At 36.2% G+C, this 25,928-nt stretch overlaps 1 protein-coding gene across 1 annotated transcript in view; it reads right to left on the bottom strand.

Moving 5' to 3' along the window:
* Positions 1 to 25,928, bottom strand: part of DTL (denticleless E3 ubiquitin protein ligase homolog) — a 48,713-nt gene that overhangs the window by 18,383 nt on the left and 4,402 nt on the right. The window contains exons 2-11 of the mRNA XM_044674393.1: positions 22,277 to 22,402; positions 18,475 to 18,573; positions 17,084 to 17,145; positions 16,888 to 17,008; positions 12,626 to 12,691; positions 11,599 to 11,711; positions 10,526 to 10,599; positions 8,654 to 8,757; positions 8,131 to 8,235; positions 3,504 to 3,616 (exon numbers count right to left, since the gene is read on the bottom strand). Of these exons, the coding sequence (XP_044530328.1) occupies positions 3,504 to 3,616; positions 8,131 to 8,235; positions 8,654 to 8,757; positions 10,526 to 10,599; positions 11,599 to 11,711; positions 12,626 to 12,691; positions 16,888 to 17,008; positions 17,084 to 17,145; positions 18,475 to 18,573; positions 22,277 to 22,402 (983 nt within the window). The remainder of the gene's footprint in view (positions 1 to 3,503; positions 3,617 to 8,130; positions 8,236 to 8,653; positions 8,758 to 10,525; positions 10,600 to 11,598; positions 11,712 to 12,625; positions 12,692 to 16,887; positions 17,009 to 17,083; positions 17,146 to 18,474; positions 18,574 to 22,276; positions 22,403 to 25,928) is intronic.

Below are 25,928 nucleotides of genomic sequence, written 5' to 3'. Positions count from 1 at the left end.
GCAGAGAGATCTAGCATACTGATTTAAAAGGTTATTCAACTTAACTTTTTGAAGAAGCCTGGCAAGTTTTAATCAATTTACTCCTCTCCGTGTATACAACATGTACTCAATGAATCAAAAAGGAAAAAAAAAAAAAAATGAAGTCCAGGTTGTCTTAGTGGGTTACCTAATGTCTGTTAGGATTAAAGTGAGCTTTTTCATCAAATGTTATCCATAAGAAACACTCCCAAAGTCTATAATACTATGGAAACAATACCAGTCTTCTTCAGATGGTTTGCTTTGTGCTTGGATAAATATTTCTTAGTGGAAATGTAAAGTCTTTCATGGCAGTGATCAGGACTCTAATAAAACCATGCTTACAGAAGAACCAAGGGATAAAATTCATTTTGAAATAAGTCAATCCAAAACCAAATCAGGCCATTTTTAACATATTTAACTTAGAGCTGAGGGCTATTGGGGGGAAGCCTGATGAATATTTTAGAGTCAAACATAAAATGATCCTTTACTTTAGATATTTTAACATAAGAGTGCAGGACTGGGGACTATTTCACTTGAGGATCAACTTTCTTTGATGAAAACATAGGTCCCTTTTTTGTTTACAGCATTGTTGTACTATAAGAACAATCATTCTATGTTTTATGCACTTCTTCCAAATTGAAAAGGGAAGCATTATGAAGCCCAGGGTACAAGTTTATTCTAATATATTCTGGGAATACACAAGATGCTAGAAGTAAATAAATGCAGAGGGCTTTTCTCTCATCAGTTCTGATTAAAATGACCATAACCTTCATATAAGGCAGGAGGAATTCAAAATTTCAACCTTTGAGCTGCTCAGCTAACTCTCAAAGTATCTAACTCTGACTCTCATCTGTAACCTCATCAAACCGTTTTTCACACTTGCAGATGCAATAAGATCAGCATCTTTCCCTACAGAAACTCTTTACTCTTGTCCAGTTGGAAACAAGACTGATCTTTATTTCTGCCACGAGATCATTTACACTTCCTAAAGTGTCAGGCTCAATCTTTTGCCAGTCAGTGGCAGTCAAGGATTATGCCAAAATTGTTTATTTTTAGCCACCTCTATACTATTCAATGGCTATATCAAAAGAAGCCAGGAGGAAAGGAGCAGAATAAATTAGAAAAAAAAATCATTAAAACTCTCAAATTAAGTCTTCTCTTTAAACACACAACAAAAACAAGCCTGGACCAATGTGGCATGGATACTTTCTTCTTGGTTTACATTTTCTCTTTTAATTTTTACAAAGTTAAATCAAAATTAAAATCAAAAAGGTAAAGTTCAAGTTTGTTGCTAAGATTTAAAATTTCTTTTGCCTCTACGTGTTTTTTATTTCTAGTCTTAACAAGGACATTGAAAGCTTATGAGAATGTTGATTTCTGGAGCATTCAAACAGGGTGACAATTTAATGCTCTGGATAATCATTTAGACTTAAATTGTTTTTGAACAATTTAAAATCATCTCCTTTCTTTTTTCACAATGGATAAGAGAAACTAAACCACTCAACAAGGCAGGTTCAATTTTAGGAACAGCAAACTTGCCAGAATCTCAAATATCAGAGGCTGCACATTGAATTATGTGTGGACAGGCAGGAAAGTATATCACCCAAACGATGTCAATCAACACTGACATGAGATGCAGTCATGAAAATCAGAACAGGTCACACATGTACAATGTCCTGAAAATGGGTTACAAGAAATCTAGTTGAATAGTTTTATCATTATTCTTAAAATGAAGGAAGGAGGCCTTGAAAGCCTACAGAAAGGGAGGAAAAAAAAGACTTCTGTGCTTTAGTATTCATATGGTGGGGACAAGGTGGACTTTTTAAAAACTGCTAAGAAATATATGCAAAAAATTATACTAGAAATAAAACCCTTAGTGGGTTGGGAGCCAGAATAAGTAAGCTGAAGTGGGTGAAAGAATGTAGATAAGACAGTGAAAGAAAAACAGGGGAGGGAAAAACAAATGAAAGGAGAGGAAGATAAGAAAGCCTAACCTTGAGTTAGAAATACATTTTTTTAAAAAAGTAGTCAGATAACTAACATTTATCAATATGAGAATCAGCTGATATTGTCATGAACATGATGGTAAAGCTCAGGACACAAAGTCAAATACATTTTATTAAGTAGTGATGGGGTAAAGGGAGAGTTCCAAAACATAGGCTTTTAACACAGCTTTATTAAAAAAGTTTCTGGCAAAAGCATTGCCAAGTGACAATCTGAATACAAGAATTAGAGTGGAGAATTTCCTTTTTTTAGGTGAAAGATATTTACATAAGTAAAAATCAATTAAATATATCAAGAAAGAAATTTAGAGATTTTACTAGCTTTTCAATTAAGAAAGATAATACCCAATTTTGTTAAATGAACACCCAGGGAATGTGTGATAATCTTTCAATGAAGCATTACTATCACCTTGTGGACACTTAGAATACTACTACAGGCTTCTAAAAATGTGGTTTTAACAACTGTAAGTACATACAAATTATCATCTGTTGATTGTGACCACCCCTGTTCCTCACAAATCAGCAAATGAAATCAATCAGGGGGCCAGATTCATCAAGAGCCTCAAGTTCTCAGTTCCTGTCACTTGTAGGAAACTATAAGACCACTCTAGCTAGGAGAGTGGAACTTGATGTGATTTGGATTTATAGGACCTAGGAGAGACTATGAAGATGAGATTTAGACCCCTATCTCATTAATTTTCTACTAATACTGGGGAATTTTCAGATTAAAAAAAACCTATTAGTATTTCTCCGTCTCTGAGCTCCCAAAGTATTCGTGTAACCAATTCCTACCTCCTATCCCCATTTTTCCTCTATTCAATCTTCCCTCAATAACTAATACAAATAATAAACAAAAAAGAGAAATAAGACTTTAAGAATTAAGCTTCATAATAAATGTTTAATAATTAAAAAAAAGAATTAAGCTTCATAGGGGTGTTGAATTTTTTCAAATCAAGCAAGTCTTTTTTACTATAGTAATTAAGTGTAGTGATAAATCTGAAAGATAGTCAAAGGGTCTGGGACTTTCTAATGTATGTTGGGGGAAAAAAAAAGTAGTTACTAGTGAATTGGGGTAGAAAAGACTATTACCAGGAATCCTAGCTATGAGACAAAGATGAATAGTTACATACTGTGTCCAGAAGACACAGTGGATAGGATGTTTTTGTCAGAAGAGGAAAAAAAAAAGTAATTACACCCACCCTCCTGAAACCCTAAATTCCTAAGTAAGTTGTTCATAGCAGGGAAGAACAGCTTTTGAAAAGTTCCAAATACAAGAGTTGTCAGTTTTAGAACATATACTTAGCTTTTAACAATCAAAAGAACACAGCTACCAATTGGGACAAGAAGCAGACTTTGCCCTGGTAAGGGAAATACTGATAACATTATAATAGGCTCACTATCTAATTCACACCATCTCTAGTAAAGAAAGAAGTTGGCAACAGTATTTGTGTATCATATTTGCAGGGATGTTTGGTCACTCACCTTCCAGATGTAAGCCGACTCATCACTTGAGCCACTGATCAGAAATTGATCATCTGGGCTAATGCTGGATTTGACATAAAAAGTTGAATTCTGGTGACCATTGAGGACAGCCACTGCCAAAGGAAGAAGAAAACAAAATGTCAGCTCCCATTATTTCTAGGGCTTAACTAAAGATGCACAACATTCTCTAGAGCACCTCATACCCTGACCTCCGCTCCCAGGCAGCAGTGAACTGAGTTCTAGGTGTGGAATCTTTCTTCAGACCCTTATTTAGAACTTGATCTCCATTTACCTTAGTCTCCTCAATTGTAAAATGGGGATAATAAAAGCACCTATCTCATAGAGTTGTTGTGAGGACGAAATGAGATATATTTGTGTGTAGCAAAATACCTGGCACAGAAGCGTAATAAATTCACTTTACTTCCAAAAGAAGATAGTACATATCAGATGAGAAGGAATGTGAATATACCAATATCACTAACAAATCATATTCAAATTATCTCAAGCTGATCTTGTTTGTTGTTGTTCAGTTGTGTTGTGACTTGCCCAGGGTCATAAGAGTTAATAAGTGTCTGAAGCCAGATTTAAATTCAGGAAGGTAAGTCTTTCTGACTGCAGGCCTGGCATGCTATCCAAGGCACAACCTAGCTAACTTCAAGTATCTGATCATAGAAAAATATAGATATCTATAGATATAGGTATAAAATGATATATTCAAATCTACAACAGTAAAACAAAGTAGAGTCTAGTCTTCAAATAATGAACTTCCCAGAACCCAGGTAGGTCATACTACTCAATCTTAGTTCAATATACTTGAGGGGGTTCTACTCTAGGGAGCTAAATGACAAAGGCTATGACATCAAATAACTATTTTAAAAGCTCTCCCAGTTAACAGAGAATTTAATTGAGTGTGCACAGAACTCAAGAGAGATAACCCTTTTGGAAAGAATAAAGCTTACCTTCATTTTTCTACTATGAAAGCTATCAGGATATAAATTAAATCAGAGATTTTACACCAATACACCACTTCCAAAAGTTTATTTTTTTCACACTAAGATTTGTTTGGGCTCAATATACTACTAGGTTAGGCTCACCAAAGCTGGTATTTATGCTCTGAATACAACTTTAAAATTGGAACTGTTACTGTCTTCCTTATCTTTGATCCTAAAACAATAAATATCAAACTAGACTGAACTTCCCAGCAAACCCCTAAGTATTTACTGCCCTCTGCTGATTCATGGTAGAATTGGTGTGGTCACATCTTTTGTGTCAAGTCTCTGAATGGTGGGCTAAATTTCATTTTTCTTGGCTTATTTGGGCTCTAATAGTGTTGTCAGGGTCATTATCAATCAGCTACTATCACACAGTACTGTGGATACAGGAATTATGCCCAAAATATACTGACTCAGGATAGACCCTGAAGTTTATTATAAGACTGTCAACTGGGGAATACAGTTATTTAAAAGAACATGGAAAAAAATTTCAACTGATATGTAGTCAAAGTTTCCTTCCATCTTCTCAACACTGCCAAAACCTGACTGTCCTCTGAAGATTTCATTTTTCTTACTAAAATGTAGATACACTTCAGAGTTTTATCTTTGATTCTCTTTTCTACAAGTTTTTTTTTTTAAATCCTTACTTTCCATCTTAGAATCAATACTGTGTATCGGTTTCAAGGCACAAGAGCAGTAAGGGCTAGGCAATGGGGGTTAAGTGACTTGCCCAGGGTCACACAGCTAGGAAGTATCTGAGGCCAGATTCAAACATAGGACCTCTGGCCTCTAGGTCTTGCACTCTATCCCATGACACGCCTGGCAAGCTCATCCACTTTCATGATTTCAACTACTATCCAATTTGCATTTTCTAGATTTCTTTCTCCCAAGGTCCAGAGGTATATCTTTAACTATTTGTTGAGCTTTGTTACCTATAAGATCTATCAGCATTTGAAACCACCTATTGATATTGGAATTTCTCTTACTCTAAAAAACAAACAAAAACCTCCCAACCATTTTCTGGATTTACATATTTCTATTAATAGCACTCACATCCTTTTAGTTGTCAAGCGAGAATTAACTTTTGACTTCTTCCTATTCCCTCACTATCATATCTAATCAGTCACTAAAACACAGATTTAAAGAAGCTTAGAGAATGTATAATTCAACGCATGCTGTACAGTATCCTACCCTTCTGACAAGCAATTATCTAGTTCCCACTTGAAGGCCTCCAGTGATATTACAACCTCTTCAGAAAACTCAATTCATTTTTAGAAAGCTCTAACTTTGACAAAAACTCTTTCCTTCGATCAAATCTAAATCTGCCTCTCTTAGAGTTTTTCACCAATTACTCCTAATACTACTCTGTGAGTAAGCCTAAACTCTTTTCCCCATGAGAGTTCCTTAAGTAATTGAAAACCGTCACGTCCCTGCTTAATTTTGTTCTCAGCTAAACATCTGGAGTTCTTCCAAGGCCATCTAGGCCTTACCTCTGAAGTATTTCACATTCATTTCCAGATTCTCCTCAAGTTCTCATTACTTGCCTCTGAGAACAGACCCATAAGGAGTTTCTCCACCTTTAGGCTCCCTCCTCAATCCATTCTGTAGCCAGAGAAACTTTCTTGAAGTATATTTATTTGTTTTTAAATTTTATTTTTTAGAAAAATTTTCCATGGTTATATGATTCATGTTTTTATTATCCCCTTCACCACCCCTCCACCCCCACCCCCCACCCCATAGCCGACGTGCATTTCCACTGGTTTTAACATATGTCATCAATCAAGACTTATTTCCATATTATTGATAGTTACATTGGTGTGTTAAAGTATATTTAGACTGAATAAGCTCCAATATACCCTAGAGCACAGCATTTGGGGTCTTCCACAACCTAAATAACAACTCTTTTGACCTTAGCTCCCCTTATTCCTTTTTCACATTAGCTAAACTACTGCTCATAATCATACCATTATTTCATGCCTCCATTTCATGTCCTCTGCCTCAGTTGTTCTATACCCCTCTTCCCATCCCCCCCTGTTTAAATCCTATTTATCTCTTTGAAGGGGTAGTTTACATGCCACCTCCTCTTCAAAGTCCTCAAAGGGTATTCTTTGGCCCTTTCAGTTAGGATTTTGTACTTAAAACATGTGCATACATGACCATATAGTAACAAATGTTACCTTCCTCATAGACTATAAGCTCTTTAAGACTGCAGGCCATATACTATTCATCTCTGTACCCTCCATAGTACCAGAATAGGTATTAGATACCGGAGAAATTTTTGAATGAGTAACCTAATATTTGGGCAACACTTAGACTTCCAAAGGGATGATTTTCTTATATAAATAGATCATAGGCACTCAAATTATTTCAGGAGCCCGAAAGAATAAATGGAGTCTTAGACCTAAATACAATATAAATGTTGGTTGGAGGAAGATGCTAAATGAGTTTTCTAGGGTATTTTATCACTATATAGACAATTATGATATATAATACAAACAACATTTGGTTAAAAAAAAATTAAGGTCAAGTGGGTATATTTGTAAAAAAGATTTTGAAAAGTCTACTAGGTCTCTAAATAAACTGGAAGCCATTAGGGGTCCAAGTTCTTGTTCTATTTAGGGAATGAGCAAAATAAAAGTTAAAAAAAATCTCTTTCAAAACACTCCTACTTATGTTTAGACAATATCAGACCTAATCCAGGGCATCTAAAGTGCCAGTCTTGATTTTGTTACTGATAATAAAATCCTAACAACAGCCAATAGAAAATTCTGTCTCCGGAATCTTTTCTAAGAGCTCAGCTACAACTGCTAACGTTCTTTACTATTTTAAGGTTTCTTGTTTATCACTCTATCTTATTTTATTTTTAGTGAGGACTGTATGGCTCTAGGGAATGGCAAAGGAATTCAAAGTTCTTTCCCTGCAGAGAAGTGCTCTTAGTCAGAATCAAGTTAGTAGAGGTATGTCTCGTTTTAAATAATGGGTATAACCCTGGAAAGGCATATAATTAAAATATATCTTAAAAGTATATTTTGAAAACTTGCCATTTGGATGGACTCTTGTGGGAAATTTCTCATTTTGAGGGAAATATGTTGAAGCATAAATGGCCAGGCCCTCGCTTATAATCTGCTTTGTAAATATGAATTTTCATAGATTAAAAAAATAAAACCAAACATACATACAATAATTAAGTAGATCTATTCTGGAGCATACACATATCTATATGAGTATATCTAGACCCTTGCATAACTGCCATTTGAGGAAGAAAAATAAACAAAATCAAACCCCTTAATTTCAGCAGAGTAACCCTAAGGATAAACGTTTTTCTATATAGAATAGATAACAGAAACAAACAAACAAAAAAAAAAACTGAGGTTGTTCCCCTGACCTAAGCCTAATGGAACTAATGTGGATGTCATTTAAGGTAGTTATCAGTGCACAGAAATTAAGTTGCTTAACACAGGTAAATTAGGCACCTAAAGTATAACAAATACCTTTTACAGCTCATTGCAGTCACATCTGAAATATTCTGGTCCTCCTGTTCCTAACAAGTATACTGTTAAATTACCAGTTGACTGAGCAAAAATACCAATTGTCTTCAACTTCCTGACAGTGGTTCCTTGACACTATTGTCTTACCTGGAGAAGTCTTTAATCCTGTCATATTGAACACATAGATGTTATCATCTGTGCAGTTAGCAAAAAGAGTAGAGCCAGTAGAGTCCAAAATTAAACTTGAGTACCCTGAAGAAAGAAGACTTCCATCAGCAGGCTACTAGTAAGAGTGGGCAGCAGTGGTGCTAGTTTAGTGATAAAAATGGATCACAGCTATGAATAGATCACACCAAAAGAATCATCAGATTTCCACTTCTTGCAGGACAGAGAATCTTTTCTTTAACATTGAAAGATTCTCACATCTCAGAAATTCCTAGGTATTCATCTCAATTACTCCAAAAAGACTAAAACAACAATAGCAACAACCCAACAACTCCACATCGTATAAACCAAAAAATCCCCAAAGGCAACCCTTTCATTTATATAATTATGAAAGTGATTGGTTAATGTGATATGTTCATTTTTTATTCTTTGAAACAGTCTTGACCATCCACCAACCCCCAGGTTACCCTAAAGCTACCTTTGCCCGGAGCAAAGGCTTACTTACCTAGTTTTCGTGTGCTGCTACCTGGATATGGGAAGGATTTGCAAGCCATAGGCTCCTGTCGAAAGGTAGTATAATTCTTGCGCAAATCCCATACTTTGACCACCCTGAAAAGCAAGAAAGAGGTTAGGAGATTTTTAGAGTGGTACCTTCCCCTCCAGTTTGTTTCACACCTACTAAATTTGGGATGATTTTTGGCAGAACTCCTCTGCCACCTCCACCAGATATAATGAAGGATTCTCGTTGAAAAAATGTTTATATAGATAGTTCACTGTGAAACTTTGTTTGACAAAAGGGAAACAGATGTGATCTGATCCAATGACAGCAGTTACCTTGCAGTTTACTTGAAGAGAACAGAAAAGGAAGAAGATTGTTTTTAATAATATTCATCCCATTGTTTTTAGAAAGCATTTTCCAAGCCTATAGTATTTAGTTTATAACCTTTAACACTAGTAAATGGAGTGATAGCTAAGGCCATTTCATTGTATTTGAGATCTTAAACAATAATTTGAATAATCAAGACCATAAGCTGCCCCCTGAAATGTTTACATTATATAGGAAATAAAATTATTATCTTAATCTTCCAATTCAAATAGATAATTTGAAAATAAAGTATTAGGATTAGTATATAGTATTGCTGTACAAAAACAGACTAAAAATAGTAACCAGATAAATATGACTAATAAATGAAGTCAAATTCTCTAATATCTAGGATCTTAGTCTCTAGAAAGATGCCAGCTACTAGAGGACATAAAGTCAACATTCTACAGAATGAAAAAAATATTAACTTCTATAGTAGGCACTACAGATGATAAAGGCAACAAGAAAAAAAAAATCACAGCTTCTGTTTTCAAAAAGCTTATGTAGAAACACTAAGCAAAGACATAACCATGAATATAATTTTGCACTTTCCTCCTCCCAAAAGAGTAATATATCAAAAGTTACCAACTAGACTGATTTCTTTATCTATCCAGAGACAAAAGAATTATTGTGGATCCTTTTGACCCTTTACTCCTAACTCAAATGCTTCAGTGTAGCATAGTAGAAACACTTGGTTTTCTAAGGTTATGCCTCCAGAACAAAGGTCTGGAAGTTTCTAACAATATGGAAAAAGTTAAGTAATTAGTGAATGGGCTGTGGATATTGTCCAAGCTTAGTTCTATGCAGAGGCTAATCATCAGACTGGCTGATGAATTCACAAGAGTAGCTTACTAAGTCCTTAAAGTGATGTGGATCTATATTGGGATTAAGTATGCACACATCAACAAAATCACAGATCCTTGAAAGATACCTAAAAAAAGATTGAGGCTTACTGCTAGTTTGGAAAAGTGGCCAGCTCTTGTTGGGAGTTCCAATCGAAAAAAGTTTTTTTTAAATCTCAAATAATCAGTTTTCTTCTTCCAAGTCACACAGAAGTTCTTATTCTTAAACCAGGGGAGACAGAGGTCTAAAATAGAAGGAACTCTGGTAGTTAAAAAAGGACAGATTATTGTGGCATACAATTAAAAGTACTGATCTTAGAGTCATAAAACCTGGCTAGATGTTATTCCTGACTTTAATACTTATATGAGTTATGCAACCAAGGACTATATGAAGTCATTTCTTCATATATAAGTGAATAATACTTCTACAAACTACCTCACTGGCTGGCATGAGGAAAGAGCTTTGTAAATATTAAAGGATCCATAAGTATGTGAACTATTTTTCTTGTTCTTAGAGTAAAAGACCTAACTGGACTGATTTATAAGTATTCTGGTTTCAGTTAGGCTATTCATTGTATTACAGGTTATGCTGGATTGTTATGTTACTAGGTTGTTGCTCTATCATACTTCATGAAAGAGGTTTATTAAAAGGTAGTATAAACCATACTCTTACCCATCCACAGCTCCTGCTGACACTAGAGTATGCTCATCTTGAAACAGGACCACAGTTACACTTTGTTGGAAATCCTAACAAGACAAGAAGGGAAAAAATAAGTCAGTTCTTTCTGATTCCATTAACTATCTTCAACTTACCTAGTTTTCTAACTCCTATCTTTTTTCCTTGACAGAACCGGCTTCTAATGTCTTATTGTTATTCTTTATAATATACTCTGAAGTCTACCACTAGTACAATTAGAAAAAAGAAACAGATGAAAAGACCTCATTTTTAATCTTGAAATGTAAGATGCCAGAAAATAGGAACCATATCCCAGACAGAACTTTAATTAGGAGCTCAGAAAACAAATTAAACAATATACTATCAGTCTAGGACCCGAATTCAGACCCTCCTTTCCTCTTATCTGGATGGTTAGTCTCCCAGTTGGTTCCCTTGACTCCAGTCTCTCTCCTCTCCAATCCATTCTCAAATTGTCAAAAACAAAAACAAACAAAAAAAAAACACCCTTCCTAAGTTACTAGTCCAACTATGAAACTACTCTCTTACTCAAAAATATCCGTTAGTTCCTAAATGCCTCTGAATTAAAAATTATGCAGTCAGGTATTTAGGGACCACCACAAAGTACCTTGTTTACCTCCCTATTATTTCATATTGTTCTCTTTGATGCACTATACATTTCATTTCCCAATTCAAAAATCCATCTTGTCTCTGGACATTTGCAAAATAGAGCCTTGTGCCTAATACACATTCCATCTTCATTCTTTCAGAATCCTTCTCTCCATTCATATCTCAGGTATATGCCACTTCTTCCACAAAGTCTTCTAGAATGCCCATTTATTAATTATTTGTTCTGCCTTAAAAATTCTAGTTTTTACTTACCCATGAACACATTATCTTCCTTGGGGGCAAAGACTACTTTTTGCATTCACAATGTCTAGAATGGTGTCTTTCAGATAGTAGGTGTTTAATATGAGTCTATAGTGACACCAACAACTGAATAAAACGCTCTAAGCCTAGATAACAATTGCTTGAATAAGATTTAAAAAGGTTTAGAAATTTTAAGAACCTACCACAGAAGGAGCAAGTCCTCTTGAAATCTGTTTCTTCTTAGACTTCAATGGGGTTTGTTTGTCCAAGGTGTTGTGAGCTCCACTGATCTGATTCACTTGTCTATAAAATCCATCTGAAAAATATTATAGTAAATTTCATTTTCATTAAAGCTTTATATCTCATATTGAATCTTAATAATGAAAACTATGGTTTGAAGAATACCTTGTGAATGTCCACATCCAGAGAAAAAATTGATAAATAAAAATAGGCAAGATAAAAGTTATATATATATATATATATTTGTCAAATGATGCTTTCTCTAAGGCAAGGAGGGGAAGAGAAGGAAATACCTGGGAATTTTAATGCAATCAATAAACAAATTTTTTTTTAAAAAAAGAAAAATATAGAAAACATCACAGAAAGGGCTTCCCTCTGAATTCATTCGTGATTAAGTGAAATTAGTGCTAGCAATAGCTGTGTTACCATCTATTTAAGTTTTTTTAGTGTACTGAAGAAAAGCAGTAGAGTGTGATAAAGTCAAGAGAAGTTACTGACAAGGTGCAAAACAACAGAAAGATGCTAGTACAAAGCATTCTAATGACTATAAAGTAATTTGATCCGGCATTTAATTTAGTCCATACATCCAAAAGCAAGTTAAATTAAAAATAAGGCAACTTTCATTCCTTTTTAAATTAACCTGTTGTAATGATAGCCCTTGTTTTTAGAGTTGTCATTTCTAGATATACCGCTTACCCAATATTCCTCCCTTGTAATAAAGAAAAGCAGTTTAAGCAAAATTAGTAGACAGTGACTATACCTGGCAGTATATACAACATTTTGAATCTGTACTCCCTTAAAATTTAATTCTAAAGGAAATCTAAAAAAACTCAACAAAACCGAGGGTGATGCCAGCTCAGGGATTAATAGAGATCTCTTAACTGTTCTGTGAACATACATGCCCCCTAGTGGACGTTAGAAAAGATCATTCTACATATTGTAATAAATTAGAAATCCTTATATTTGGAAAAGTTAAAACAGAACTGCTACCTTTCTTGCTGCATCTAGTATCCCAGACCATAATGTTTCCATCCCTTCCACCTGTACAGAAGACGGCTGCAAAAAAAATGGCATCACTATTAAAGAAATGATATATATAATTACCACACACTATTGTAAATGTAAGCCACGTTAGTTCAGGGACTGTAATACTATACTCTTTCATCTAAATTCCCCCAAACCAGCAGTGCCTAGTATATAGTGCTTGATCAACGGATTCATGCATATAGAGTTGATTCTTTATTACCCAAGCAAATCATAGATTTAGAACTGGAAGAGAGCTAAGAGATCACTTAATCATGGAATTTCCTTTGGAAGAGAAGTCACCAGTCATCTGGTTCAACCCTTGCAATTTATCAACCTGCCCTGCTGTGGGTACATGGCAGAGCTCAGATTCAAACCCAAGTTCTCTGATTAAATCTCAATATTCTTTCTATTAAGTATGCTTAAGTCTAGGCTTGTTCCCCCTCAGCTATTTCACATACATGTGTCAAGATTGGCAGATACTTAAAAAATGCAAGAGAAAGAATAATCCTAAAATGTCAACCTGAAAGTGCTGAACCAATCATTAGTTTATTCCACCCTGCAAACAAAAATTATCAACAAAAAAACCTTAAAGGAAATAAAGCTTTAGGCATGCACTTTCTCTTTCACCAATTCCTCCCTAGAGATTAAAGATTTGGATTTTTCTTTTAAAAAAAGAACTCAGAATCAACCCTGCTAAAGGTGTGTCTATTAGAGTATATTGCTCAATTATCTATGCTTCTGAAAAGCTGTGGGAAAATCAAAACTAAATTTGCCCCTTGATAGACTGTCACTAATGAGTTAACATTAGTAGCAGGCAAACAAATAGAAGTGATTTTTCTATGAATAAACTAGTACAGTAGCTCAGTTATATGTTCCTTTGTACCTAAAAGTAATTGCCATTTCCATAGAGATGAAACTTTCAAAATTGCTCTATGTAGAGGGTGTATCCAGGAAAATGTGATCTCTTTACAGCTCTCCAAGTTAATCTGAACAAAGTTAACTCACTGGTAACACCAGGCCTAGCACTTGGTACCTGCCCCACCTCCTACTCTTTTGCTATTATATTAAGGAAGATTGATAGACGGCCACAACCTAGGATTTGGCTATTTAAAAGAAGAGCAGAAACAATTACAGAAAGAGTTGGTGAAAAGGATTAAGCCTAAAAAAATACTCAGTTGTTAAGAGAGGAGCTGGTGTATGGCTCAAGACAGAAATGACAGCAGGGTGAAAAACTGCAGAGCCAAGTTAGGAGGGGCAGGAATTTGAGCGGGTAGCAATAGAGTTTAGTTCATTCTTGGATCAAGTAATAAAAGGAATTAAGGAAACTCAAGTAGAGGAATAAATCCAGGCCTTGTTCTTTGCTATATATGTAGACTGTTGGTCTGTATTAAGGAATTAATGCTTTATTATTGGTGCTAGGCACTTTTTTCTAGTAGTGAATAGTCCAGAGGACTATTTAAGGTCCTAAGATGTAGAGTTTACTTGAAGGAAAAGGAGAGTGGATTTGATTATAGGGTTAGGCACAGATCTTTTGCATTTTTGTCTGCTTAAATATTTGCTTTTGGTTCATTATACTAGAAAAGGTCCAAAACGACAGCGCTGTGTTGGGGTCAAGGTGTAATGGCATCCAATTGTGGTTGATCAGATGAGCTCAGAAAGCTCTACCCTGGGTAGGGCACAAATAGCCTGTATCAACATTTGGGAAGGAGATGTCTCTAAATTTGTGCATCTCACATTTATTTTGACCTATTGCAATCTTGCTTTGTTCATAGAGGACAGTCCTAAGCCAGTTCTCTCATGTCTCACAATCAATACTGAAATTCTTCAGAGAGACCGTGAAAGTGTGCTTGTATTGTTTTTTTCTACCCTCTGTGTGAGTATTTGCTGTGTGAGAATTTTCCATAAAAGTCTTTTAGGCAAGCATGCATGCTGCAATTGAACAACACAGCCAGCCCATCACAGTCATTCTCTCACAGCAACAGTCTGAATGCTTGGCAGTTCAGCTCAAGAGGACCTCAGTGTCTAGTACCTTATCTTGCCAGATGATCTTCAGAATCTTCCTAAGGCAATTCAAATGGAAGGAAGTAACTCAGTTTCCTACAATGATGCTGGCATACTGTCCCACTTCACACTCATACAACAATGAGGTCAGCACAAAGGTTCTGTAGACCTTCAGTTTGGTGGGCAATCTGATAGCTCTCCTCTGCATGCACCAACCTCATTATCTATGTGGATATATATGGACATCTCTGGAAAGTATACTGCCAAAGTAAATGAACTTATTCATAGTTTCTCCACATGCTGTAAACTAAAGGTCCCACATATGGATGGTACAGTGCTGCCTAGAAGAGAACTTCTATTTTCTTGTGTTAAATTAAAAACTCCTGGTTCTTAGTTTCCATAGAGTTTAATATTTACTTGAACTAGAGAAAGAAGATATGTAGAGATTAAAGTCTATTCTACTCTTGCCACATGGCGCTCTGCCTCATTGCTCCTAGCCCGTGTTCTGAAATGCCACCCTCCAAGGAAATAGAGAAATTGAGCCCCTTAAAACTCCCTCTTTTATCTTTTCTTTGGTCTGGACATGTCACCTATGACCTATGTTTGGGGCATTCACATGACGTTCAGTCATGCAGCGCAGGGATGCAGGTTGGACGACCCCCCGGGGGAGGAGGTTCCCTTTATACACTTGTTAACTGTCAGGGCAAAATTAGCACAAGCAGTAGAAAATTAATCCATCTCAGATTCAGAGGCTGCATTGAGTGCATAATCATCTGTGAACAAAAATCCATGCACCAACTTTCCCTCCACTTTAGTCTTGGCTTGTGGCCATTTTATCATGAGTGCAATGTAGTAGCTGACCTTGATGCTCTTTTTGTCCTCAATGAAGGTGCCCAACAATATTACTGAAAATATTATGATAAAAAGCATGGGAGCAAGCACTCAACTCTGCTTCACTCCTCTAGTGACTGAGAAAGCACAAGAACATTGTCCAATATCTAGAACTGTACAAGAATGCTATCATGGAACTGGTGTTAACAATACTGATGAACTTCTCCAGGCAACTTAATTTTGCCATCATCTTCCACAATCCTTCATGATGAACCAGTATCAAAGACCTTGGTCAGATAAATGAATGTTGTGTATAGACTTCTGTTTTGTTCCTCGCATTTCTTGTGGAATTATGAGGCAATACTGACCATTCTTCAGACCCTTCTGAAGGCACACTGGTCCTTGGGTAGATGGGAATCTTCTAAATGAAGGATCAGTCTACTAAAAGAGGACACTGGCAAAAACTTGCCAGATGGACCCTCTGAATGACTGTCGAAGGACAACTTATTTCCTCTTCCTTTACAGAGATGAACATCCTTAGTCTCCTGGGGAATAACTTACTCTTGCCATATAACCCAGAAGAATTCAGTCAGCTTTTATATGAGCGGTGGACCTTATAAATCTCTGCTGAAATAGAAACAGTACCAGGCACTTTGGCACACAAGAGAAATTTAATGGCATTCAAAACCTCAATTTCAGTTGGAAATTCAACTAGAGAGGGATAGACTTCAACATGAAGTATAGTCATTAGCTTTAGCACTGATTGTTAACAGTCTTCTGAGACCACTATGGAAGTGAAGCCCATCTCTCTAGGATCATATCCTTATCACTGAAAAGTGTGGCTCCATTAGCCTCCAGAGCTTTATAGACAAGACTCTCAATTGTTACTACCAGCATAAAATTGAATTGCATCTGCCTTCTTCCTGAACCAAGAAATCTGCATCTCTCTAAATTTTGTTTGCACTTTACTTTTAATGGTGTTAAACACTGCCTGCTTAAAGATGGATGAAGTATCCTACTGATAAACCCTGTGGAGTTGTTTAAATAAGGTCTCTCCTGTACAGTCAGTTCTCATTTAACATAAATAGACCATTTCAAAGACTTTCCCTTACCTTCTCCACAGCTCTATAGTATCCCCAGCTTGAGTAGCTTCAGTGCCTATACCCCTCAAATCCCTACAGAATTTACATAAAGCAGAGAACTGTCTATATTTGAGATTTTATCAGCCTTAGCATTTGTATTTTACAGTATAGGAAGCAACTAAGGCCCAAAGGGTAAGTGATTTGCCTAAACCAAAACAAATCATTAGTAGGAGAAGCAAAGTTTAAGCCCAGATTCTTTTTGACTCCAAATCAAACTCTGGTACAATAGAAAGATTAGACACAAACACTCACCTTTCTCAAATTTAGAGAAGGAAACTGACTTGAGGCTACACTGATGACCTTTGCAAACTCCAATCAGCTCACCATCTTTCACATCCCAAATCTTGGCTGTCTGATCTCCTGATGCTGTAACCTTCCAGAAATAAAGTACTACAGTTTAGCCAGCAGCTTACCAGTTTTACTTAGTATCAACAAGAAAATCACTTACAAGTCTGTGTTCTCCAGGGACCCAGGCCAAGTCAAAGATGGCATTCCAGTGGGCCATCCACTCTATACAAAGAAGACAGGAAAGAACTGATTAGAATGGCACATTTGGGAAGCACTCTTAGTGAGTATCCTATATATCCTGGCAATTCTAGAGAAAGACTGAGGATGTATTGTGAAGTCTGTCACTGCCTGCTTCACCACCACTTCTACACCCATTTAGTGTCTTGCTCCCATTGTTCCCACTGTCTTGATTCTGACCCTCACTATAGACAATATTATTTATTCTATTCAAGAATTTATCAAGTATCTCTTCAAAGTCTTTCAAATCCATTTCTTCTACCCAATTCCTTAATACCTTATCAGCTTACATTGTCATTAGCTTCATCACGCTCTTCCCCTTTCCCCCTTCTATCTTGGAATTGATACTAAGTAAGCAGTATTTACGGCCAGACAATTGGGGTTAAGTGATTTGCCCAAGATTGCAAAGCTAGGAAGTATCTGAGGCTAGCTTTGAACCCAGGACCGCCTGACTCCAGGACTGGTTCTCTATCCCCTGAGCCACCTAAATACCCTTTATCTAACCTGAACTATTAAAATAGTTTTAACTGATATCCCTATTTCTGATCACTCCCTTCTCTTCAATTTATCCTATAATTTTCCTAAAGATTTTTGATCTGCTTAAAAACTCTCAATGTGAAAGGCAACAGAGAGCTATTATAGCTTAACTTGTTGCCTTAGCAGACAAGGCCTTCCAACTGCCCTATTCCCACTCCTTCATTACTGGGGTCACTTTTCTCTGAACCTTTATTCCTATGTCTTATCCCTGCAGTGTTCCAGCCCCCAACAATCTCCACCCATCTTTTGACTCCAATTCAAATGTCTAGTTTTTTTTTATGAAGTCTTTCCTTTTACTACTTAAAAAAAAACAAAACAACAACCTTTACTTCCCTGTCTTAGAATCAATACCGTGTACTGGTTGGTTCCTAGGCAGAACAGCAGTAAGGGCTAGGCAATTGGGGTTAAATGACTTGCCTAGGATCATACAGCTAGGAAATGACTGAGGCTAGATTGTGAACCCAGGACCTCCCATTTCTATGCCTGACTCTATTCATTGAACCAACTACCTGCCCCCTTCCCTACTTTGAACACCTTTAATATTTTTTCTTATCACTTACAGCAATTATCATTTTGTACTTTGCAAGGAAAAAATTTTTAAGCTTGCCTTATTCCTCTACTCCACTTTCCCAACTAGAGTATGAACTCCTTCAGGACAGGTATCCATGTCCTTATTTGTAATCCGCATAGCACTCGGTACAAAGACCATAAATTTTTGAAGTTGTGAATTGATGTTTTCCTCAAACATGCTTAAATCTATGGATTAAGAAGATTTACCTTGAAAGAACTTCTTTCTGCAAGTTCGAGATTCTGTGTTATATAGTCTCACAAAGCCTTCTTCATTGGCCACTGCAAGGATGTGTTCAAAGTTGGGAGCTAAAGAAGAAAAAAAATGAAGACCACATATGAATTCTACTCCCAAAAAGTACAGGTTGAAGATGTTCTAATAAAACAATTGCTTCAGGAAAATGAAAAATTACAAAGGAAATCTACTTGAGACTGAGAAAGATGACACAAGTCAAATGTTAGGAGTTATGTTAGAAATTAATTTGAAGACAGTTTCCTTAGATTTCCACAAACTCTCTTTGTTTAATCAAATTTCTAAAAGAAGCCTGAATTCATACTTTGCAATGAACTTATAGCAATTTATAACACTAAAACTTCTTCTAATCCTTAGGATTCTAAAATCAAATATTTTTTCATGTAATTGTATAATTCTCTTAGTTACATATTATTTTCTATTGTTCTGTAGACTTCCCCTATACTTCAGAATTACAGTATATGTTTTTGTCATTCTTTGTGACAAGTCAGTTTCTTATTGCATGATGTTCCAGTGAGATCAGACATGCCACAACCAGATGAAGTTATAAATACCTTAGTAAGAATTGGTCTTTTTCTTTCCCTTGAACATACTCCCCATAAGTGGAATTATTAGGTCACAGGGTATAACCAGTTTTCTTGGTTTTTGTTAGATATTGCCAAATAATTGCACTAGTTTATATCATTCATAAAGCTTAATCTTAAAATAGCTAAATTCAGATAGAGGTCAATAATCAAGAGTAACACTTTTAAAAAGCTGTAATTTGACCACTAGTGACTCAACTCATTGGAAGGGTGAATTACAATTTCAGGTTTTCCTTCTACAAGTTTCTCCGTTTTCCTCCATTCATTAGCCCTATTTGTTCTTGCCTTTACATGAACACTACACGTCCTTTAGAATGATTTAAGGAAATAAATATATAGAACTGATCAAAAGTAAGTGGATTCATTGGAAAATATTTAACAGTAAAAAAGCAAAGCAAACCAAAAAACAACCCAGTGGCTAACTCCATTATCTACCTAACAAATGAAACACTAATATATTTTTTTTGTTTTGTACACCTGTTATTTTATCTGTGTGGAGAATTCCTTTTTGGATGGAAACTGGCAACTGGCCTACAGGATTGCCTAGAGCATTGAGATGTGCTTGCCTATGAATAAACAGAGGCAAGAACTGACCCCATGTCTTTCTGACTCCAAGGTTAGCTAAATATCCACTTTACTATGCTGTCTCTTTTTTTTTTTTTTTTTTAACTCTTTATCTGTCTTAGAATCACTACCAAGTATCTCAAAGCATGAGAGAGGCAAGAGCCAGGCAATTGGGGTTAGGTGACTTGCCCAGGGTCACAAAGGTAGGAAGTACCTGAAACCAAATCTGAACCCAGGTCCTCCCAACTCCTGGCCTGGTTATCTACTGAGCCACCTACCTGTCCCTTATGCCACCTCTTAATAAAGAATATTAGAAACAAAGGGATTATTAAAAAAAAATATTCCTAGAGCTGATCCCAAAATTCATGTTTCTAAAAACCAAGCAGAACACTTATGGCATCACAGAACATTACCACTTCTATCTCTGAGTGCTACAATTTGGGAGGAGAAATATGGGCAGGCCCAGCCAGGGGCCCTTAGCCTTACCATACATATCACTGGGTAGTTTGTCACTTCTTTTTTATTAACATACTTGGTTTTTTTTTGTTTTTTGTTTTAAAAAGGAGGTAGAAAAATCCCACCCATTCCTACATCAGCTCTAAGGAAAGAGCTGACATATAGTTCACTAGTTTAGAGAATGTATTTATTATTTTTTAAATTATTAATAGAATTTAATTACATTCTTCCCTCCCTGCATCATAGAAAGTATTATTTGGGAGGCAGATATGTATATATAATGCCTTTCATGTTTCCATTATTTAGTTCATTCTCTGGAGATGACAGTCACAATTTATTTTTCAAGTATTAAATCTGTAGCTGTGTATAAAGTTCTCTTGGCTCTACTCATTTTGCTATTCACTCTCCCATGCAATTCTTTCAAAATTTTTTTAAAAATTAGCTTGCTCATTGTTTCTTATGGAGCAGTCGTATTCCATCACAATCATATACTACACAATTTGTTCAGCCATTCAACATCTGATGGGCATCCCCTCAATTTCCAGTTCTTTGTTGCCACAAAGAGAGAAGCTATAAATATTTTGGAAGATACAGGTTCTTTTCCTTTTTTCCTGATCACCTTGGGAAACAGACTCTGGGAATCAAGGGTATACACAATTTTATAATTCTCTGGTTATAATTCCAAATTGCTCTCCAAAATGGTGGGAACAATTCATAGCTCCACCAACGGTGTTTTAGTGCCCCCATTTTTCCACATCTCCTGACATTTGTCATTTTAGCCAATCTGAAGGGTGTGAGATGATATCTCAGAATTGTTTTGATTTGCATTTCTCTAATCAGTAGTGATTTAGAGCATTTTTTCTTATATATATCTATGGCTTTGATTTCTTCATCCAAAAATTTTCTGTTAATAATTTTTGCCCATTTATCAATTGGAGGATGGCTGCTATTCTTATAAATTTAACAAAGCTCTCTCTATATTTTAGATATGAGACTTTTACCTTAGAGGCTGTCTATAAGATCCCCGCCCCCCCACCCGCAATTTTCTGCTTTTTTCCTAATCTTAGCAATATTTTATTTGTACAAAAACTTTTCAATTTAATGTACTCAAAATTATCCATTTACATTTCACAATGCTCTCCATCTTTTGTTGACTCATAAATTCTTCTCTTATCTGTAAAGCACAAGTAATATTCCCTGTTCTTCTAATTTACTTTTATATCTCCTTTTATATCTAGTTCATGTATCCATTCTGATTTTAGTGAATGGTATAAGATATTTTGGTCTATATGTAAGCTCTGCCAAACTAATTTCCAGTTGTCCCAATAATTTTTACCAAATAGTTTAACTCAAAAAATTTCTTAGCCCAAAAACCTAGACCTATTCTTTTGTCAAATACAAAGTTACTATAATCTTTTACTATTATTTGTTGTGTATCTGTTCTGTTCCATTGATCTACCTTTGTTTCATAGCCAGTACCAAATAATTTTGATAATTACTACTTCATAATATAATTTAAAATCTGTTGGACCTCCTTCCTATACATTTTTCATCTATTCTTTTCATATTCTTGATCATTTGTTCTTCCAAATGAATTGCTATTATTTTTTCTAGTTCCATAAAATAATTTTTTTAACAATTTAATTCAGATGACATTGAATAAGTACATTAGTTTTGATAGGACTGTCATTTTAATTATATTGGCTATGCCCATTCATGAACTTTCATTCATTTCTTCAGTTATTTAGATCTGACTTCATTTGTATAAAAAGTGTTTTATAATATGTTTATGTTGTTCTTGGATTTGTTTTGGCAGGTACACTCCCAGGTATTTTATTCTGGGGGCAGCTGGGTAACTCAGTGGATTGAGAGTCAGGCCTAGAGACAGGAGATCTTGGGTTCAAATATGGCCTTAGACACTTCCCAGCTATGTGACCCTGGGCAGGTCACTTGACTCCCATTGCCCACCCTTGCCACTCTTCCACCAGGTATTTTATTCTAGCTTTAGATTTTAAATGATGTATCTCTTTCTAGAGACCATTATTATTTTTTAAAACTTCTATCAAAGACTTTTTAGCATTGTATAAATGAGACAAATAATATCTGTTCAGACATAACCTGGATTTTATAGTTTTAAAGGTAGCAAAGGCCTTACCAGTAGAAAAGGTACACCCAAAAGGAGGAACTGGAACTCCCATCTCTCCATAAGAAATGTGATCATCATTATAACTGCACTGGTAACCAGCTAGAAGTGATTGGAGAGGATACTGCGGAGACCATCCTAAAACAAAAAAGTAAATCCCTTATAGAGATAACATTTAGAGCTGGAAGGGTCCTCAGAGGCCACCTCTTAATTTTTTAGATGAGGAAACTTAGTTCGGTCCAAAGAGGTTAGTTAGATGACTTACTCCGAGGTCATAAAGGTAACAAGAGGCACAGCTTTGGAGCCAAGGTGCTCTAAACCCAGATCTAGCACTTATTCCCTTGTACTACATTGCCTATCAATTTCATACTTCAACACAATTTTTTATACAGAGTAAAGATCTTTTTACCATTTACACAAAAGACCATTGGGGTGGGCCTTCTCATAAACGAAAAGGTAAATATCTTTAAACAGTTCACCAAAAGTTCACTTGCTTGAGGCCAGTACTTCTCATAAAACTTATACATTTCACCAAAAAGGCCATTCATCATAAGCCACTATTCCTCATCCTTTTCTGCCACTATCTCTTCTTCTATTTGCCTTGCAAGAAGAGATGGTCTTATTCTTTAAACTCCTCCACTTCACTCAAGCAATTCTATTCCATCACATCTCCTCCAACAGACTGTTGTCATTCCCACTCTATCTTCTTCAGTCTTTCTTTGCCTTCTGGTTCTTCCCAGCTGCCTACAAATATGTCCATGTCTCCACCATTATTTCCTTTATCTTTCCATTCCTATCTTCCTAGATTTCTCCTGCCCTTTGTGGCTATACTTCTTGAAAAAGCCATCTACTATAGGTACCTCCACTTTTTCTTCTCTTACTCCTCTTAACCCCTTAGAATTTAGCTTTTAGCCTTATCATTCTACTAAAATTGCCCTCTCCAAAGTTACTAGTGAGTCTTTTGTTGCCAAATCCAGTGGCTTTTTTTTCTCAATCCTCATTTTTCTTGACCTCTCTGCAGCCTTTAACACCGTTATCAGCCTCTACTCAATACTCCAGTTTCCTTTGCTGGATCTTTATTGAGGTCATGCCCTCTAACTGTAGATGTCCTATAGGGTTCTCTTCTGGTCCCTTCTCTTTTCCCTCTATTATATACTTCACTTGGATTTAATTACTATCTCTATGCTGATGATACCAGATTTTACATTCTTAGGCTAACAGATCACTGCAGACAAATGATTAGTCATGAAATTAATGCTCCTTGAAAAGAAAGGTATGATGGTCAGCAAACCAAAAAGCAGATATATCGGCTTGCTGACAAAAGTCCTTCTAGTCAAAGGTATGGTTTTTCCAGTAGCAATGTATAGCTGTAAGAAAGGGACTATAAGAAAAGCTGAGCACCACAGAACTGAATCAACACATTTGAACGATTAAAGAAATTTAACTATTCATTGAAGGCCAAACACTAAAACTGAAGCTTATATACTTTGGCCACAAAATGAGATGACAGTATTCACTAGAAAAGACTGATTCCTGAAAAGATTGAAAGCAAATGGAGAAGGGAATGGCAGAGGATTAGAAAGTATCATGAAGCAATGAACATGGGCTTGGATAGACTTCAGGTGATAGTGGAGGAGAGAAGGTTCACCAAGTCATGAAGAGTGAGACCTGAATGAACAAGAACAACAATGCTGATGATTCTCAAATGTACTCATCTTACACCCTGATCTTTCTGCTGACCAAATTCCCATTTCCACCTGCCTTTCAGATATCTCAAATTGCATTTACAGTAGACTTAAGTAAATTCAACATGTCCAAAACGAAACTCATTATCATTTCTTCCAAACTTCCCCACTCCTACTTTCTTTATTACTGTCCAGGCCAAACCCATTTCCCAGTCTGGCAAAGTCACAAAATAGCCATCATCCTCAACTCCTCACTATTTCCCACTGCCCACATCCAAACTATTGCCAATGACTATTGATTCCAATTTTGCTATATCCCTTGCAGACACTCCTTTTCTCTTCTGACACTACCACCACTCTGGTTCAGTACCTCATCACTTCAGGCTTGGACTTTTGAAACAGTGATTATATAAGCCTGCTTGCTTCAAGTCTCCCCCAACTCCAATCCATCTTCCATTCAGCCATCAGTGATTTTCCTAAAACACAAGTATGACCATATCATTCCCTGCCTCCACCTCAATTAATTCTAGGTTTCTTTGCCTTGAAGACCAAATACAAAATCCCGTTTGGCTTTCAAAGCCCTTCATAACTTAATTCATTTCCAATCTTTACTTACCCCTTCTTACATTACTATTCCCCTCCCCCCCTCCCGCCACCCTCCTCTTTTCAATCCAAGAGAACAGACTTGTGATCAAGGTGGGAAGGCTGCAAAGAAACAAATTTAAGGATTGATGTATAAGGAAAAAAAACTTCCTAATAATGAGATCTACTCTATAAATTGAGGCATAAACTGTACAAAAATTAGGTTTCTCTTTCCCCCAGTGGAAGCAAACACCTTAGAGGGCTGAGAGCCCCTAGAGACTTCCACTCTCCTTTTCCAGAACCAACAGATAACCAAAAGACACAATGCTTTAAAATCAAGGTAATCTTTATTAAGCAAGGACATACATGCTTATGGGAGCAAACTGGTCTAATATCAATAAGCATGCAAAGTATAGTTGACTAGCAGTTACTTTTATAATTCTTAGTGGAGGCAGGAAAGGAGCTGGAAGGGACCAATTCAGGGAGAGATCTGGGGTGAGATAGGCAAGTATGTCCAGGAATGGGGTTGTGGGATTCCCAGGTGCAAGGGGGAACATCTCTGGTACATATTTTTAGCATAAGACAGCACAATAAAAGTATGAAGTGACTCAGTCTCAAGGTTTCAGCAATACAATGACCCACTAAGCCTTAGGGCTAGATGTTCCATAGTTGAGGCCAAGTGATAAACTCAATCATTGATAGCGTCTGGGACCAGACACACTTACACAAAGTCCAAGGACTTTGGCTAGTTCATCCCAGAGAAACCATGAGAACTGGTATGGAATGAGCCAGTGGCAGGTGGACCTCAGCCAGACTGTAATTTTCAAGGACAGTTAGTTTTCTTCAGGTTACTTTGGGTCACAAAGACAAATCAGATTTTTTTTTCAAATCATTTTGAGTCCTAGGGAAATAGTCAGTCTTACACACCTTCATCACACATGGAAGGGCAACTCTAGCATATCAAGATAGTTATCAAAATAATTTACACAATCCAAAAGTGGAAGGAGCTGCTATAGGAAAAAAGTGGATAAGCCCTGACTTAAGGTCTTCCAGCAAAGAGTGAACAAATTCACTTACTGGATGTCGGGCAGATTCTTGTTTAAGTTTATGGTTTGAACTAGATCAATTCAGATTTTATAATTCTTTGACTATTAGATGACCACAGCAGCAAATATTGTTTGCAAAATAACTCAGTCACTAATTTTTTTTTTGCTTAAAAGCAGCTTTTTAGATATCAGACTTTCTTCCAATGATAAATACCAAATACAATTTGCACCTTACCAAACAAAAACATACCCATCCACAATAATTCTAGCATCATTTTCATGCCTTCTTAAGACTGTTCTCTAGCCTAAAACACTCTTCCCCTTTGTTCCTCATCCATATCAGAAAACTAC

The sequence above is a fragment of the Gracilinanus agilis genome, chromosome 4 (genome assembly GCF_016433145.1).
Source record: "Gracilinanus agilis isolate LMUSP501 chromosome 4, AgileGrace, whole genome shotgun sequence".
Lineage (NCBI taxonomy): Eukaryota > Metazoa > Chordata > Mammalia > Didelphimorphia > Didelphidae > Gracilinanus > Gracilinanus agilis.
This window is presented reverse-complemented; position numbering and strand designations above follow the sequence as displayed.